The sequence below is a fragment of the Carassius gibelio genome, chromosome B8 (genome assembly GCF_023724105.1).
Source record: "Carassius gibelio isolate Cgi1373 ecotype wild population from Czech Republic chromosome B8, carGib1.2-hapl.c, whole genome shotgun sequence".
NCBI lineage: Eukaryota > Metazoa > Chordata > Actinopteri > Cypriniformes > Cyprinidae > Carassius > Carassius gibelio.
In genome coordinates this window covers 19,805,430-19,824,096 of record NC_068403.1, presented here as the reverse complement: position 1 = coordinate 19,824,096, position 18,667 = coordinate 19,805,430, and the positions used below count along the sequence as shown (strand labels likewise).

Here is an 18,667-nt window from a genome sequence, read left to right as displayed (position 1 = left end):
CTGTTTAATGAACAGAACAGAGATGTTTATCTAAAAAGACTGATACGTGTTGCCGCCTACGCAACCCCATATAGCGAAATTAACGGTAAAAGCCCTAGTCATATGACGTGCTTCAACAATAAGATAATGCTGTTTCATCATGAGCAAAATCTTTAGTTTCAATATATTTTCACAAATGTCCCGTGAATACAGATTTCTGTGTGGGAGTGTTCAGTGTGCACTTTCAGAAGACAGAATCAGTAACAGACTGTAGGCGATTTGACATGCTCTGAAGTCACAGGTGAATTACAAAGGACTTACAAAATTAACAGGCAACGTCTGGAGTAAAGTGAGTCATGCAGCTTTAAATCATGTAGGAGTTTTGAAATTTGAAATAATTTAATCGGCATTTTCACATTTACTTTTATATTTGTTTTTATTTCAATTTTCAGAGGGTCAAGCTTCAAACAAGAAACATTAAAACTTTTAATTAATAACAGCCATCCTGTTTACTTCATAAAAAGTGTTATATTAGTGTTGCTACTTTTTTTTCTCCACCAGTACCAGAGTCTTCAGTTAATTGAAGCATATTTATATTCCAATTATTACAACACTTTAACCCTCTTAAAGAGGAATTGTGCTGTGGATATAAACTTGGTAAAAGCAACAAAACAGCATGGAAATAGGGGTTACACTTCACATTTTAAAACATCTTACTGAAGATAATACATTAGATCATGACAGCACCAGACATGCTTTCACTCTCAAACACAGACACACGCACACACACACACTGACTCAACAGTAGCATCATTCACATTACCTTCTCTCACAAAAAAAACAACAACAACTAAAAACCAAAATAAACAAAATAAAACAATTTTAAGTTCATCAAATCATGAAACAAAAACAACAACAACAAAAAAAAAACTTTTGGACACAGATTATCATGTGTTTGCGTTCTTGAGGGTAAAAAACTCTCTTAATCATGCCGACAGATCTTACCAGATCAAAAAGATATTATGTACAATATTTTACACAAACAAGTTCGAATCTAAGTCTGAGAAATATGTTCTCCTTATAATTACTGCTATTTTCATGATCAATGTAATAAATCCAGTTGCAAAACTAACAAAATATACATTTTGACATCCCATCACACTATATTCTTCAGTAGAAAATGTACCAAATGTGTCTGAAAGCGATTTAGTCTTTTAAATACGCTACAAAGATCCAGAGTTTTGACAGATTATTGCTCTTATGCAGTTAAAATGAAGATGCTTTTCTACAATTACAAACTTACATGTACATTATGTCAACACAAAAAAGACAAAATTTGAACAAAAACTGAAGAGAGAGAGAGAGAAATAAAATGAGACAAAAAATACACTTAAGTTGTTAGTGTTTAAATCTGAGGAATGAACTAGTTATATACAGGTTTGGCTCTATATAAGAGGAGCAGGAGGTTAGTTTAGAGACTATGACAGTAATTCATAAAACAGGAAATATGTCACATCACATTAATAGTGTTGCAGCCGACATTCCACCAGTTTAGGGTTGTCATAAGAAAAACCATTCAAAAACAGAGAGCTTGAGAAAATAAACCCTGCGGCACGTAGATCGCATCCGTTATATTCGATTGAATATAAGCCTTCCTTAAGATGTGGGGAAGACGTCAGAACCATGAATACTATAGTACCTGTCACTCATTTCAGTGATAGCCGTTAGTAAATGCTGTGGCAATCAGAGGGCCCTGTAAAGATACAAATATGACGTGAATTTTAATGCAGCATAAAGGAATCTTTATTTAAATTTCAGTTATCAGATTAATAGTTCATCAGATTTTTTTGATTAATTAAAAAATACACTAAAATGCAATTGAAATCATGTTTTTAATGACTTTATGGTGAATTATTTATTATTTCTAACAATTTATAATAAATAATAGTAATTATTATTAAATAGTAATATTACAGCTAATAATTACTACAAATATTTAAAAAAACGCCCTGCAGACACATGATTGTGTGTCAGGGTCAATAATTGAACCTTTCATAAAATGGCAAGGTTAGTTAAGGTTTTAAAATGTCACCTGGTGTAACTTCGAAAAATGTATATTCATGAATTCTTAAAAAAAATATACATTAAAAAATCTATTGAAAATGATTAATATACATAAATGTTTTCAAAATGTACAAAAATATGTTTGTTTATTTATTTATTATTTTTTTTGTTGGATGTTTTTAGAGTCATTAAATGTATGTTGGTGTTGTTGTTTTGAAAATGGTTGAAATGTGTTTTTTAAACCTTCTAAATTTCTTTTTCACTTTGTCTTCGGTGTCATTATATCATTATTTTTATATTATTATATTATTTGTTAATGTTTTGAGTTAGGTTTTAATTTTTACATTTTGAGTTTTCATTTTAAATGTAGTTTAAGTTTTAGCCATTTTGTGTTTCTGTGGTTTCGTTATTTTAGTACTTTAGCTTAAAAAGCAACATTTCTATTTTTAAGTGACGTTGTTTTTTTTTAAGTGTAGTTTATTTCCAGCTTTATTTCAATGACTGAAAATGTTTTTGATTTGAGTCCACAATAGCAGCACTGCATGTCACTGACTCACCCCGAGGCTGTGGCTGAATCCAGTGCTGGGGGCGGGACTTGCAGCGCTGATATAGCTACTGACGGTTGAGTCCTGATTGGCCGTTCCATACAAGTCTGCCATCGGCCCAGGGCTGCTGGTACCTAAAAACCCAGCTGAGCGAGAAGAAGTTGAGCCTACAGAACAAATCAACATGAAATTCCACAATGCCTCTATCGCTTCATTAACAGGGAAGCTTATAGCTATATAGGCCAGACATTGGGGTTTGAGCTCTTATTTCTACAGAATGGGTTGTGTGTGGGATGTAGAAAAAACAAATTTCTCGCACCTCTGACCACAGCTGCTGCTGCTGCGGCTGCCGCCATGGGGTTGTACGCCGTTAGAGGAATGGCTACGAAAACATCCGCATACATACAGAACAAGCAAGCAAACAGGAAAGAGAACACAATCAGTATCAAGCAGTACAAAAGCAATGGGAAAAGTGCTTGCGTTATTCTGAGAAAGAAACGATGCTCTGATAATGTGTGGTAATGCCTGTTATGCAGGGTTTCCTGGGTGCTGTTGTCACATCGTAATCTTACGGCAATCAGATCACACTATGCTGTGTGTTGGCCGTGTGCACTAGCTGCTTGTGAAGCTCATAGAGGAACTAACCTGTGAGCTCAGGGGGGTGGGGTGATGTCAGAAGGGGGGTCCTCTCTAAGTGGAATTCTAGAATAGAAATAAACACAGGAAGCTGTTTAAACATACACACAAGTGCTGTTCACACGACACACATGGACAAGCACTGCAGGGCCTATGAGTGGCAAGACACACAGAAAGAAAGTCTTAGACCGCCTCTCTGAGATTTACAAGCAGCCACGGGTCTTTACATGACTGGTTTCCACAAGAATAATAAGCAGCACAACTGTTTTCAGTATTGACAGTATTAAGAAATGTCAACTGAGCAGCAAATCAGCATATTACAATGATTTTGAAGGATTTTGTGAAAATTCAGCTTTGCAATCACCGGAATCAATTACTTTTAGGGATGCACGATAATATCGGCACAACATCGGTATCGGCCGATAAAAGCTTAAAATGACCATCATCGGTATCGGCCGATATGAATATTTCTGCCGATGAGCCAAACCGATATTCTCCAAGTGAAATAATTGACCTGTTTTTCAGGTGTGAATGTCTGTATACATTTGTAAACTAATACATTTATGGTAGAATCAGTACAGAAGAGATACATGGATTTCTCTTCAGTAAAATTAAAGTTTAAATATATCAGGCAAAAATGTTTATATATATTGGTATCGGCATCGGCCAAATTTTTTTTTGAAAATATCGGCATATCGAATATCGGCCAAAATCCAATATCGTGCATCCCTAATTACTTTTTAAAATGTATTCAAACAGGTAGCAGTTGCTTTAAATGGTAAAAATATTTAACTCTATTACTGTTTTGTATGCATTTTTTATTTTATTTTTTACCTTGGTGTGCATTTAAGACTTCCATTAAAAGCATTTAAAAATCTTACCAACCCCAAGCTGTACTGTACATACAGTATAATCTAATCTATGTGCTTTTACCCATGAAATCTAATCACAAAATGTGAAATTTCCATTTTTGATGACTATTAGTATATGACTTTGTGCATATGGAAATTGAGAGATCTCAAAGGTTTTGTCAAGACTGCCAGATAATGTTCAAAACCATATTTAGCAAATTTAACTGAATTAGTAGCAACTATGCAATTTATATCTGACAGCCATTACAATATGGTCAGTGAATTGGTTAATATGCAATTATACAACCGTTCTTTCTGGTCCTCGAATCTGATTGGCTGAGAGGAGTGCAATATTCTAGTGATAACAGAACTCCAACCATTTCAGCATTTCTATCACTCTGTTTATGGTATTTCTCACAGTTAGTGCCATGTCAGATGCCCAAATCCATTATAATTTTATAAATAACCCTGTTTTTGTATCATGGAATGTAGTTTTTTTTAGGCATGAATGTAGTTGTAGCCGTGCCGATATACAGCCACATCGCATGGCAACTCATTTGATATTTGCTTATTCATAAACTGAAAAACAATCCAATCCTGATTCAAAAACCCAATCTCTAATAATATTTTTGAGTGTTTGCAAAGACTTATCCCAAGAAAGAGTTAATTCCCGTGTCCCAGCGTGTGAAAAGGCCTACAGAATGCATGAGCTGGACATTGAGTCTTACCGGGGAACTGATATGTGTATCCTGGTGTGAGACTAGTATAGCTGCGACCTGCATATGTTGCTGCCTGGAACCCTGGGTAACCTTGGAAAAAAACAGCAATTCATGTCTATTCATAAAGTATTGTAAGTAAATAAAAAAACTATATCAAATTTTGTTAAACAATTATATGCATAAAATAATGCTTAGTACTTAATACTTATAATATACTATAGTTGTACGATAACTCAATATCAATATTAGTCAATATAGTAGAATAAAAGTGTGGCATTTGTGTCTTTGGAATAAACTTTATGGCTTTTCCAGACTGCATGTTTCACTCTGAACAGCAGAGGGCAGAAGAGTCAAATACATGCTTTAAACTCTAATCATCCTTGTAATCTACTCTCTTACCCAGCATTCCTATGCCGAGCATGAAGGCGTCCATCCCATAGGGCATGACACGTGCACGTCCTCTTGAAGAGCCTGTGGGTGACATCACTTCCTTGGGCTGGGCCTTCTTACACTCCACCTGTGAGTGGAAAGGGAAGATAACACAAGTTGTAGCAGTGCGGCTGAAATGAAACCGTGTCTCAGAAAAAGAGTTCTCACCATCTTGTTGTTGATTTCATGGAAGTGGATCTCACAGACTTTCTCCACCACATCTTCATTCTCAAAGGTCACAAATCCAAACCCTGAGGAAAGAAAGAGTCCAGACGCTCAGATCACAGTTTACATTTGGTTTTCCACTGCGGCCGTCATTATAAACAATGTCCAATGTTCATGTACTTAGGTTCAACTCCAGGCGAAAAGGGCAGATGAAACTACCAACAAATTATACTTCCCTTCTCAGAAACCTTGTTAAATAAATACCAGAATGATTGTGACATCACTAAAAATACAATGATACTATCATTTTTGGGGAACATGCACCATGGTAAACATCACAGTACCATCTGATATAATCACTGTGCCACATTACCACTACCATACTTTTTATTTCAGGTCCAAATGTCTGAGACCACTTATGAAAATGCTTCTCTTACAAAAATTATATTAACAGTATAAAGGTTTGAGTTAAAATTTGAATTGAAACTTCTATTTATGTATAGCACACTACTACGTTTTAGCAAGAAGTCTCTTTTACATTTATTTGAACAAAAATACAATAAAAATAGTAATATTACCATTTACAACAATTGTTTCTTATTTTAATCTATTGTAAAGTGTATTTTGTTTATTGTGACGGCAAAACTGAATTTTGAGCACCATTAATCCAGTCTTTGGTGTCACATGATTCATAAGAATTCATTTTAATATGCTGATTCGCTGCTCAAGAAACATTTCTTCAGTGTTGAAAATAATAAGTGTTATACATTTTGGTGCAATCTGCGATATATATATAAATATAATAAATATATATGTTTTCTTATTATTTTTTTCTGAATTTAATGGTGAATTGGAAGTAAAAAAAGGCATTTATTTGAAATATATTTTTGTAACAAATTAATTTGTAATAAATACAAATTCGAACTGAATATATATATATATATATATATATATATATATATATATATATATATATATTTTTTTTTTTTTTTTAATTTAATTTTTTTTTATATATAAATGCTGAACCATGAACTTTTCAATGGCAGTGTGCATGAATTACAGAATGTGTACATCACCAAAAATAAATAAATCAATAAATAAATCACTTTTTCTTTTTTATATTCATATTTAAATGATCCCCCAGTTTGTGGTCTCAGGCGTTTGGACACTCCCACGTATCTGTAAAAACTAAATGAATGTGCTTTATCTTTGTGCCTGAAACCTCTCAATTTTGCGGTTAAATATTTGTGAATGTCCTTGTGTCCTTAAGGTTCACCCGTAATACTGTAATTATACAGATTTCCTCTGACCTATATTCTTTTTTAAACCTTTGAAGTCATACATGTGTCCACTTCATCTCCATAAACAGTGCTAGATTTTCTCAACAAAAATATCTGCTGTTTTTTTTTTGCTTCTCTCTTCTCAAGTGCTGCTCTGGTGTCTGTCCTCCTGTCTGTCTCTCCATGTGTCTCCTCTCCTCCACCTCTCCGCTGGGTTGAAAGGCTGCGGTAAAGCTATGCAAGCTGTCATAATCGATGTGCTGTCGAAACCAGCGAGGGGGAGCGAAGGACGCTTAACAGGGTTTTAGCCTAAACCCAGATTAACGAACACACTAATTACTCAGTCTCTCTCCTCACCTACCGCTTATCCTACAGAGTACAGGATGGAGGGCCATGGAGAAGAGACGGAGACAGATTGGACCAGGTTTAGCAAGGGGAGACTGGCAGCACAGTTATTTAATGAAATAAAGAGAAAGGGAGATTTACCTCTGTGTCTGTTGGTGGTTTTGTCAAACATAAGCATGGCGTCATCCACCTGTAGGACAGGAAGAGAACGAGATTATTTGTTATCTATAGCATTAGTCACAGTTGTTAATCTTGTGAAGACGTATATCCTACTGGGGAACATAAAAAGGCAGTTTGAGTTGATATTAGGGGCATCTGACTGGATCAAAATATGAGAAGTGCAGGATGAGTCATCAATGTTTTTATTTCGGTTTTTCTGGAAGTGAAAATATTAAATGTGTGTATCTTCTAGTTTGGTCAACTTTTAAGGGAGTCTTTAAAGGTCACCGATTATTTTTTTTGTATTCAACAGAAAAAATAAACTCATACAGGTTTGGAACAACTTGAGTAGGAGACAACAAAAGTATAATCTTTCGGTGTACTATCCCTTTAAGTGTGTTAAGGAATAGTCAGTAAAATCTATTTTACAGTTTTTTTTTTCAACTGCTTTGACACAAAATCTTTACTTGTCACATAATTTTTGAAACCTGACACTCAAACACCAGAACCACACACCAAGGGCCAGTTTTACTAACTGTTGCACTTGTAAAAACTGTCTTTTGGTGTTAAAATGTAAAATAGCAAAAGGTTTTACCAAAGACGCCAAGTGATGAATTAGGGCTGAACAGAAGTAGACACAGTTAGTTTTGCAACTGACCTTACTGAATCTGCATTTGTAGGAGTTTCACTTTCGGAAAAAAATGTTATGGGAGGATATTATTCAAATGAATCACACAATAATTTTACTAACGTTTGCTCTCGTCAAATTACTGGTATTTGCACCATTATTTTTTTTTTTGACTCAAAAAAGCTTGTCAAACTATTTTGCTCTTGAAATGGATGCAATGATTGTCGTTAGGAGGAGGCACACAGAAGGCATCATATTAAATTATTTTGAATGCCAGAAGAACACATTATCTGAACATATCGTTTGCCGAGACATGTTATTTTTAATTTGCTTCAGAAAATAAAAGACGACTTAAAACCCTCAACTAAGTGTCATGCAATACCAGCTATACCAAAAATTCTAGCAAACTTTTTTGGCCTCTAGTTTCTTTTCAACGTACTGTGAAAGCCTGACCAATCAACACTTGAATTGGGCACACGCTCACAGTCTCTTGGTGAAGAGTAACTAACTAAAAGACCAATACCATGCACTGTGTTCTGTGTTCCGTCTCCTTCTCCATTTCCTTCTACTCATCTTTTAATATGTGTGTCTGGAAATAAAACTTGTCTAATAGTTTAGTATTGGGTTTAATATTACTAGTTATTAATTGGCTGATATTTGGTCATTTTGAGATGATTAAAATTAATTAATAACCCTGCATTTTTATCAGTGGATAACAAACAAAATTTAGTAAAGTACCAAAAATATTTTTTGCCTTCATTTAACTGAAAACCAGAGCAAAAACAAAGTTTCAGTAATTAAATGTGGGTAGGGATAAATTAGAGTGGTAACAATTTATTTTAAGGTATCCTAGTTTAAGTATACATTTAAGTATTGAGTAATAATATTTAACTACATGTATATGGTTAATGTTCGGATTAGGGTTTGGCTTAGGGTTACTTTACATAATTTACTGTTATTATAATAGTACGTTGAGGTTTATCCACATTGTGTGCACAAAAAAAGACACTAAAAAGTGCTAATTGTTCCATCATTCATTTTTATCCTACTAAACTATTCCAGACGGAACTTTTTTTCTTTTCTTTTTTTTTTTCCCAATTCATTTAGTTTCATAACTTTTATGTACATTTCATTTTCTGTCATTCAGAGTTATTATTATCTTGTGTTTGCCTACACGTCTTTGGCATAAACAAAAATTCTGCAGTTTAGGTTACCAATATTATTGCAGAAATGTATTACAGATTTTTATGTGAATTTAATTTTGTCATTTAGAATTATATTACGTTATATTTGCCTATATGGCAGTCTTGGACATAAAGTATATCAGCAGTTTAAGTCACCCAAACTCTCAAACAACTGAACAGAATTCCTGTAGCTCAGACAGCAGCACAAACGCTAGCAATGCCAAGGACAAAGCTTCGATTCCTAGGCAGAGCAAGCACTGATAAAATGTTTACCTTGAATGCAACACAACTTGCTTTGGATAAAGTGCCTACCTAACAATGACGGAGGTATGATGATAAAGCAAGCATTCGTCTGGCCTTGAGATACAAATAAGGCAGCCCCCATAAATCAGCTGTTATCACATTCTCAAATCTGTTAATATTTTCAAAAGCAACTGCCTACATGAAGGAAATCCCTGAGTGTGAATATCTTTAAAGGTCAGATCAAGCGTAAATCTGAGAGCTTTTCTCACTTTTTCTGTATTTAATAACCTTTCAAATTTTCCAATCTTAACTAGTATCTTTTAAATTGAGTTACAAATCGAGTCCCATCTTGTTCTGCGTGCTTCTTATCACGGTGTCTGTTTTTCTCTCTCCATCGCTCCCTCTGTCCATCCCTTGTTCAAACCAGGCCAGAACACAAAGTGGCCAGTGAGGCAAACGAATCTGCAACTTCCCCGGGTGGCTGCGACTATCATCTCTCTCTCTTTTCTCTCTCTATCTGCATTCCACACTCAAGTATGGCTCAAGAATGATGAATAATTTTCTGCCCAAGTTTTGCACCGACAACGTGTAACTGAAGTGTGATGCAAAGAAACGTTAGATGATCGATTACAGAAGCCCGTCAGATTTTGGGATGTACAGTATTGTTGTGTTACTTCAGTTATGAACATTCGTCCTCCCCCCTAAACACACTCTCTCCCTCGTTTTCTCTCCTGCACACACACACACACCCCAAACACAAAACCTTTTGCCCGCTAAATTACTTGGGGACAATGGATGGGCAGGGTCACCGTGGTAACCGGGAAGGAGGGGGGGCTCAGGGCAGGAGCAGCTGTTCCATCGAATTAATTCAGATTCAAGTAATCTCCCCCACCTTCTCCTGCAAACAAAACCCACCCCTTCAAACTCTCAAACTCTACCCCAACTCTTTCTCTCAGTCTCTCTGCGCCTCTCTTGTTCCCTCTTTCATGCTTCCTCACTAATCTGGCTCAGATTTCACTCAGTGCACCTCTGTACAACCTTCAGAAGGATTCGTTTACGTTATTTCATTTGAATTCATTTATTCATCAGTTGAGTCAGTCTTCATGCTGTTTAAACAAATTTGTTACTGTTCAAAAATTTGGGGTCAGTAATGTTTTATTTTTAAGAAATGAATATGCAGCAAGGATGCATTCATTTGATCAAAAGTGATAGCAAACACACATATTTATTAACTTCAAATTTTCCTATAACTGTCTTTTCATCAAATATTCCTGAAAAATGTATAACGGTTTCCAAAAAAATATTAAACAACTGTTTTCAACACTGATAATAATAATAAATGTTTCTTGAACAGTAAATCAGAATATTAGCATGATTTCTGAAGGATCATGTGACACTGAAGACTGGAGTAATGATGCTGAAAACTCTGCTTTAAGCTGTTTTTATTTAAAAATCTTACCTTTCCGAACTGGTCAAAGTACTGCTTTACATCTTCAATGGTAGTGTTCACTGACAGACCTCCAACAAAGATTTTCTTTGTCCGAGTCACCAACTGAAAAAGAGAGATAGCGAAGAGAGATGAAGATCTTCAAAAATAACAAAAAGCTGGATATTATCAAGCATCTTGCCCACGTGGACCAGACAGGCACATACCTTAGGCTGGGCCCGTCGCGGAAAGGCAACTTTCGGGTCAATCTAGAGGAGAGTTTGAAAGGAGAAGGTCTAGTTTAGAAATACTGGAGAAAGAGGAAGACTGACACCAACACACCCGGGACTATAAATGAGAACATCAGCGAGAAGCTCACATCCTCTGAGCTCTGGTTTCGGTTGGTGTCTCTCTGCGCTTGCACGGACGTCTGCATGTGTGTTTCAAAGGCTCTGACTGCACCCTGCATTAACTATACTGTTTGAGAATGATGGTGCATTCATACATGCAGAGTTCAGGGGAGGACAAGAGTGATGAGAAATGAAAAAGAAATGTAGATTTAACCAAAGATAGAACTGACAGTGAGAAACTGTCAAGAAGACAATAATGCTCCATTCACATTGACAGTGATTTTATTGCTAGATGTTGCCAGGTTGCATTATTGGTCACTTGAAAACATTAGTAATATTACCGGTTGGCTGCACAATTGGCCGTATTTTTTGGAAATCTTCTTACCAATAAGTAATTAAATAAGTCTCTCTTTAAAAAAAAAAAAAAAAAAAAAAAAACCCTGGTAATACTATATGCAGCATTAAAATGAAATATACTGAATATGCATTATTTTTGTACTGTAACAGTATGTGTTCTAGGGCTGCAAAATTAAATTAGAAATTAGAAAAATGTTCCAGCTTTTTGCCTGTGTTCAAAAAAAAAAAAAAAAAAAAAAAAAAAAATATATATATATATATATATATATATATATATATATATATATATATATATATATATATATATATATATATATATATATATATATATATATAGTTTTTTTGTTTGTTAGAAGAGTGCTTGCATATAAACTTGTATTGCATAATGTCATAATTCAAAAAAATTATGAATTAAGTTTTGGTTTTTGAATGATTTTGTAATGTTTTTAAATAAGTCTTTAAAGACTTAAGAAGCCTCTTGACAAGGCTGCATGTATTTGCAAAAATGTAGTAATATTGTGAAATATTATTGAAATTTTAAATAACTGCTTTCTATATGAATATACTTTAAAAATGCAATTTACTCATGTGAATGCAAAACTGGATGTTCAGCATCATAACTCCAGTATTCAGTATCACATGACCCTTCAGAATCATTCGAAAATTATTTATTAAATGATTATAATGCTATTATTATTATAACATTACAATCATTCTTTCTTATCATTGATTTTAAAAATAGTAGTGCTGCTTATTATTGTTGTATAAACTGTAATTCACTTTTTTAGGATACTTTGTTGAACAGAAAGTTCAACAGAACAGCATTTACTCGAAATAGAAATCTTTTGTAACATTGCATATGTCTTTACTGTCCCTTTTGATCAGTTAAATGAATCTTTCCTCAAACCAATTGTTAGTTTCCGCAATGTGACTTTTCTTATTGCCAACGGTTACTGCTGCTCATGTGACTGGCAAACTTGGAGTCAATTTGTTGCTGTCAGTGTGAACAACACCCCTTCCGTCAGAGAGTGTAACGTTCAGAGACGACAAAGAAACAGGGAGAAAAGTTCACAGGTTTCTGTGAGAGGCAAATGGAAATGGAGGAGTATGACTAGACAGAAGAGGTTGTCAAGGCCACCTGTGACTGGACAAGAGAAGGGTCAGCTTTCCTGTAAACATCACTGGATGACATGAAAAACACTCTGGGAAACACCACAACCACGTTTCTTTGGAAGAAGAGGGGTCAGAAAACAAAGAAGGCACAGAGCAGATCAAGCAGAAAAGCATCCTTGACCCACACACTCTTGACAGCCAAACAAAATGTTTTGTTTGTTTGTGTTTGTTTGTTTTTGCATGTCTTTCTATTTCCTTTCTTTCTTTCTGAAAGTCTGATCATTATTTTTTATTTGTGTCATAATCTGGAAAATGCTGTGAAATATTAAAAATAGTATCCAGCTCTTTGAAACTAGAGTATACTTGCACTTAAATGCATTAAAACAGAGTTAAAGTTGCTAAAAAAGCTAAATTTGTGTAAATCAACAACATTTTAATATACCATTCGATTTTTATTTTTATGAACCATGTGCAGAAAATTTGACGTAGATTAGCACCCATTGCCAAAGTAGACAATCTAAATTACAGGAACTCATGATACTCTAAATTAGTCTATAGTCTATCTATTTACCAGACGCTAGTCTACATCATGCTGTACTGAGGTTAAATTCTAGAAGACAGTGAAGGCAGTACAGCGCTAGCACCAATAATGATTAGTCTGTCCGAGAGAGGGTTTGAACAGAGCTACGCTAAAGAGCTAGCAGCTCTGAGGTAAACTAAAGCAGTTTACCAGAGTCGCCCGTTTGTTTTCATTCAACAGACTACAAGTAACAGAGTTTCTTTGAGAATCTAGAGAGTAAAATGAAGAGGCTAAGCTAATCTGAACAGAGATCTGATGCAGAGGCTATAGTTTACAGTATGTCTATAGTTTCTAGACTACTCTGATAGTCACCTCCGGTCCACAACATTGCTGAGGCCGCACCACTCCTGTGCACAAACAGACACACACACAAACAAACAAAATCAACATACAGCCACCGACGCATATGAGAGGAAAGCTGAGGATAAAATGTTTGCTCACATAATACAGATTATTGACATTCGAGTTGGTTTTGACCATGTGGGGAGTGGAGACATTGAAAGATAATGGATTCAGTAGGGGCTTGTATATTTAAACATCATAGAAATTCAATACATTCACATTAGTGAATGCTCTTAAACATTAACGCTTTTTTGGTCTTGAATGTTTGCTTATTTCCTTTGCGTTTTATCACGCAATGGTTCAATCAAATGAGAGTTTCCAGTTGTCTATTAATCATTATATAAAATACATACAATGAATACACTATTCCATTCTGAGGGATTTTAAGTTTATCCACTATAGACTTTCACTAAATTTACATTAGTTTTAGAAAGGAGGCGTCAACTATTTTACACTTTTTCAGTCTTCTTTTTTTTCAGTGTATATTAAACATAGTAAAATGACAATCATATAATTAAAAGACCATTTCTAAAAAAAAATAAATAAATAAAAAAAAAACGAAAAAAAGAAAGCAATTCTTCAAATACTATTTTATTTTCATTATTATTACTATTACTATTACATAATATCTTAAGAAATCTGCTCCACTGCTTATAAATGTTTAAAAAGCTGGTCCACTAAATAAAAAATAAAAAACAACTTTTACTTTAAATAAAAATACTATTTTTAACTTATACCTATTTATAAAATAAAAACTAAACTTAAGTTAAATAAAATAAAAATGAATGTGTTAAAAGTATTTCAACACCATCTGAAACCAAAATGAATGGAAAGTCTACATTTAGACTATATTTTACAATAAGACCCTGGTGTGTTTTAAAACGTCCTCTTTTTTTATCTTGTAAACTCTTATGTGCTCTGTTTGTATTCTCACTTGACCCAAAGGTTGATATTACAGTGAAGACCTCTTTCTGAGTTTGACTCCCAGTGCTAATACACTTCAGTATTAAAGTGTGCTTAACAAATGCACACTTTGTATGGATATTCTGATTTGTGCGTTTACTTTAAGGTTTTTTTTTCAGATGCTGTCAATATTTCTCTGTGGCTCTGGGAATAACATTGCCCTTTCATTCACACATTTTCCATCTTGGGAGAACATAAACACATCCCGTGGCACAGCTTTCTTTAACATGAAAACACGTACTCACATAATTTCAGAAATACAATAAAAAATAACATCAGAATACTATCTGACCACAATGTGCCCTTAAACAGCCACAGCTGTCATCCCTGTCAAAACTATTTTAAGTCAATGGACTTAACTAACCAGGTCAATCCTTTAGGGTCAATCGCCGAAACCCTAGCGGTGTGCATCAATCACATACAGACAAACACACAAGCACACAGAACGACCGCACCATCCACAAGAATGCTCAACAGTGCGTCCCAAGACCGCTGACTTAAAATTGTGATTTGTATGAGCTGTGCCGCACACGTTTCTCTCTTTCCTGGCTTCCCCTCCTCCACCGCCCCATCGCTGAGCTCGTTAAGCTAATCTCCAGTTTAAAGTCGGCCCAGGCGAGCAGCCATAAGGCACCTTCACAGGGGCACAGTCATAGAGGTAAAGCAGGACAAAGGCCTCCATGTTCCCCTGGCTCTGCCTGCCTCTCTCTCAGGGGGGAGGCACTTAGAAAACAGCACAAGCGGCCAGGCTGTGGAAGACTGGAGCTGGGAGACACTTTTTAAAGGCTCGCTGTAGTTTTTAGTAAGAGTCTGATGGGCTTTTGCTGGTCCTTTCCTTAGGTTGCCCGTTTCGGTGTAAAATCTCCGTTAACAAATTGGCTGAAGTGTTGAGGATTTCTGAAGCACAGAAACACACAGTTTCGTTGTGGTTTGCCGTGTACTACCTGTTGCCATAGTGCAAGGCACTCTTTCACTCAAATGAGGAACTGGTGCAAACTTTCAGAAGAGGGAGAGAGAGAGAGATGAGAAAGTTTTTTTCTTCTCCTTCGGGCCTCATGCTCCCTCCCCACTGACCCCCTAGGGGGTGACTCCACTGTCGTCAGGGTAACCAACGGGCACCATTGTCCCGGGACCCGCCTGCTTTGCACAGCGACAAAGACTCTCAGAAATAGATGCAACGCAACACAAAACCTCGCATTAAAGTTTCCTATTTCTAGCTCTCTTACTGAATCGACTCATCCGTTTTGATGCAACATCACGTTTATTTGAATCATCCAATGTATGTCATTCATAAACAAGGCCTAAAAATCCTTGTACACTTGTTAGAAAAACAATGAGACATCACTCAAGGACTAGGGGAAAAATCTGAGTCTAATGTGTTTGGTGAGCACTCTTGAGACAAGGCACCACAAAGGCTTCCCAGCGGCTCCCAGCATTCCCTGTCCGGGTCCCCTAGTTACCATAGTTATTGACACAGAATAGGAATGCATCCCTGACAACCTCATTGAGGAACGGCTGAGATGTGAACTTTCTCTCTCTCTCTCACCAGATCTTCCTGAATTGTTTGACCAAAACCAAATGTGAAGAAGCATGAAACGTCACAAGCATACACAGCATCTGTGACCCTGAACAATTATATTTTGGCATTTGAGTCAGTCAGATACGGCTTTGAACAAAAAAGTGTATCTGAAGTGGTGGTTTTAGTAAAAGCAACACAAGGAGACTGTTAGCACAGCAGTTAAATGATGATAACAACTCACAGTTTTCGAGTCCAGCTCATGTCTGGACTGGGCCAGGACTTTGTCCACACCAGCTTGGTCAACAAATGTGACAAATCCGAAACCCCTAGAGGAAAGAGAGATGAAAATTACAACACCTCCACCCATTTGTGCAAAATGGACAATACGGTCAATAATAAAGGCCTTTGTATGTTTGTTGTCGCTTCCCAGTCAGGTTGGCTGTTCCCTTACCTTGAGCGTTTTGTAACTGGATCTCTCATCACCATACTGTCTTTCACTTCACCAAACTTGCAGAAGTAGTCCTTCAAACCCTCTGAGAACGCAGGAGAAGAGGGATTATTTCAGAGCATTAAAGCTGAGAAGCCAAACAAGATTTCGGAAAAGTCTATTAAAAAGATTATTAATTAATGACATCAACAGTGAATGGATGACATCATCAGTGGTGAAGATATTAGAAGCCTGATGTGAAATTCAAGGTGAGGTCATCGTCATAAATAAGACTTTTCATGTAAATTTAGATGATCTACTTTTTGATTCTGTATTTTTGATTTCTAAAAACAATCAAATTTAGGCTAACTAGTTATCCACTTCGGTGGAAAGTAGGTGTCTGCCAAGCCTAATGAGAATGTTAATCTATTAAATGATCACAATAGCTGGCAGAATCAGATGACAGGAAGGCTATTAAGAGTTCTGGGCCGAGAACAATACCTCAGCGTCATTCAAAACAACAATGTGTCCTACATACTGAGCACAGCCTACAGCATGACAGCAGTTGGTGAAACTTTCTCCATTCACTCAGCTAAACCTGTTGTATAGGCTTTGCACAAAGGATCAAGCCAAAAAAAAAAAAAGGTTTATCATCCAGAGCTACTTGCTTATTAGTTGCATGCATACCATGAAACACTACGCATTATAAAAATGTCTAATATCTTTTATCTTTTTCAGTCGTTGCAGATGTTTCTTACATTTCCACTCGATTTTAAGCCATTTCAGAGATTGTCTTATATAATTAAATTGCATTAAATTTGCAGGTTGTAACTTTAGTGTAGACTTTATAGCTGAGATTTATGAGATTGATTTAGACCGTCATTACACAGCAATTCAGAGTTTTATATGAATCAAATCTGTCTATTAGTAACTAATGTGTTACTCACCTTGCGTCGTCTGCCAGCTCAGACCCCCGATGAACATCTTACTGTGAAAACAACACAAACAAGTGATCAACAAGTGCCTCGCGTTTGTGTATAAATCATAAGGACTGAAGAGAAACAGAAGAGAGGCATCGAGATCTTCCGAGACTCAAATAACGGCAGAGATTCATTGAAACTCATCCGAGTGGATGAGAGGTGCGCTGGACACCGCCAAAACACGCTTCCCTCTTTGTTGGGTTACTTTTTAATTGATTTCGATCTGACGCGCTTATATGTAGCCTAAGGTTTGAGATCGGAGGAAGGTTTTTACCAGGGGTCATGTGGAGAGTCCGAGGAGGACAGGTTACTTTGGCTGCCTTCCGACTCCATTGCGCGGCTGTGTGTCCCGTCCGAGTACGGTGCGAGAAAGGAGGCAGAAAGTGTGGAGAGGGGGATTGGCATGGGGTGAGTTAGAGCTCAAAGCCCAAAGACTCCACCTCTCTCTTGGTCCAGTCCCGGCGTGAAACACGGGAGCCCTCGAGAACTGACCGGGAGTCAGTGGATTACCCTCCTCCGTGACACGAACACGAGGATGACATCAGAACTGAAACGAGTCGGCAGCACGTTAACGATCTGTGCGTGTGTTTGTAGCGATTCCCAGTTTTACTGAAGCAACATTGATTGATTATTTATTTATTTGATTATTATTTATTTAATTCATTATAAGAATCATCTTATTAAAGAAAAAATATTTATTTATTTGTAAACATTGCTTTATTTAGTGATCATTCATTTTATTAAAGACAATTCATTTATTTTTGAATATTGTTTTATATAGGCTAGTGATCATTCTTTTTATTAAAGAACATTTGTTTGTTTATTTATTTCTTTATTTGTGAACAATAATTTATTTACTATTAAACATTCATTTTATTAAAGAACATTTATTTATTTATTTTTATTTATTTATTTGTAATGATTAGTTATTTATCTTTTTATTATTATTATTATTATTATTATTATTATTATTATTATTATTATTATTATTATTATTATTATTATTTATTTATTTAAATACATTTAATTTCAGAGTACTTAAATGACACAAAATTTAATGCATAAAAAACTACCAAAGCATCAATTCCAAAAGTGTCAGACAAAAGTTACAATAATAAAATAAAAATAGAGTAGGCCTACCAATACTACTACTACTACTACTACTACTACTACTACTACTACTACTACTACTAATAATAATAATGAAAAACAGCAAAAAAATAATAGTAGTAATAAATGTAAAATATATAAAAATATAAATAAATAAATAAATATATATATATATATATATAAAATTCCACAAGACATTAATGAATAAAAAATATAAATAACAATTCAATGTTAATATGAAATCATTAACAAAAATTTCTTCCTCTATTGAAC

At 35.4% G+C, this 18,667-nt stretch overlaps 1 protein-coding gene across 3 annotated transcripts; it reads right to left on the bottom strand.

Annotated features, from left to right (window-relative positions):
- Positions 1 to 396: 396 nt before the first annotated feature.
- On the bottom strand, positions 397 to 17,716 carry LOC127964208 (RNA-binding protein Musashi homolog 1-like). Of its 3 annotated transcripts, none has more exons than XM_052564350.1 (14): positions 17,559 to 17,716; positions 17,252 to 17,292; positions 16,329 to 16,410; positions 16,119 to 16,203; positions 10,881 to 10,922; positions 10,687 to 10,779; positions 7,155 to 7,203; positions 5,392 to 5,474; positions 5,194 to 5,311; positions 4,804 to 4,884; positions 3,234 to 3,290; positions 2,908 to 2,970; positions 2,601 to 2,722; positions 397 to 1,732 (listed from the first exon to the last, which is right to left on the bottom strand). In XM_052564350.1, the coding sequence occupies exons 1-14, from the start codon at positions 17,687 to 17,689 to the stop codon at positions 1,691 to 1,693; spliced, it is 1,089 nt and encodes a 362-aa protein (XP_052420310.1). In that variant the 5' UTR covers positions 17,690 to 17,716; the 3' UTR covers positions 397 to 1,690. The 3 variants fall into 3 exon arrangements, with proteins under 3 accessions (XP_052420310.1, XP_052420309.1, XP_052420308.1); XM_052564349.1 differs by having other exon boundaries at positions 2,601 to 2,734; positions 17,559 to 17,715; XM_052564348.1 differs by having other exon boundaries at positions 2,601 to 2,755; positions 17,559 to 17,714.
- Positions 17,717 to 18,667: the final 951 nt, after the last annotated feature.

What these genes read in the sequence shown, in the direction of transcription:
- LOC127964208 (XM_052564348.1), bottom strand. Translation starts at nt 17,689, where the DNA reads ATGCCAATCCCCCTCTCCACACTTTCTGCCTCCTTTCTCGCACCGTAC. An exon ending in ATGAGCTGGACTCGAAAACT is followed by an intron (nt 10,923 to 16,118) that starts GTGAGTTGTTAT and finishes ACTCTCCTCTAG; the next exon opens with ATTGACCCGAAAGTTGCCTT. An exon ending in GCTCGGCATAGGAATGCTGG is followed by an intron (nt 4,885 to 5,193) that starts GTAAGAGAGTAG and finishes TTTTTTTCCAAG; the next exon opens with GTTACCCAGGGTTCCAGGCA.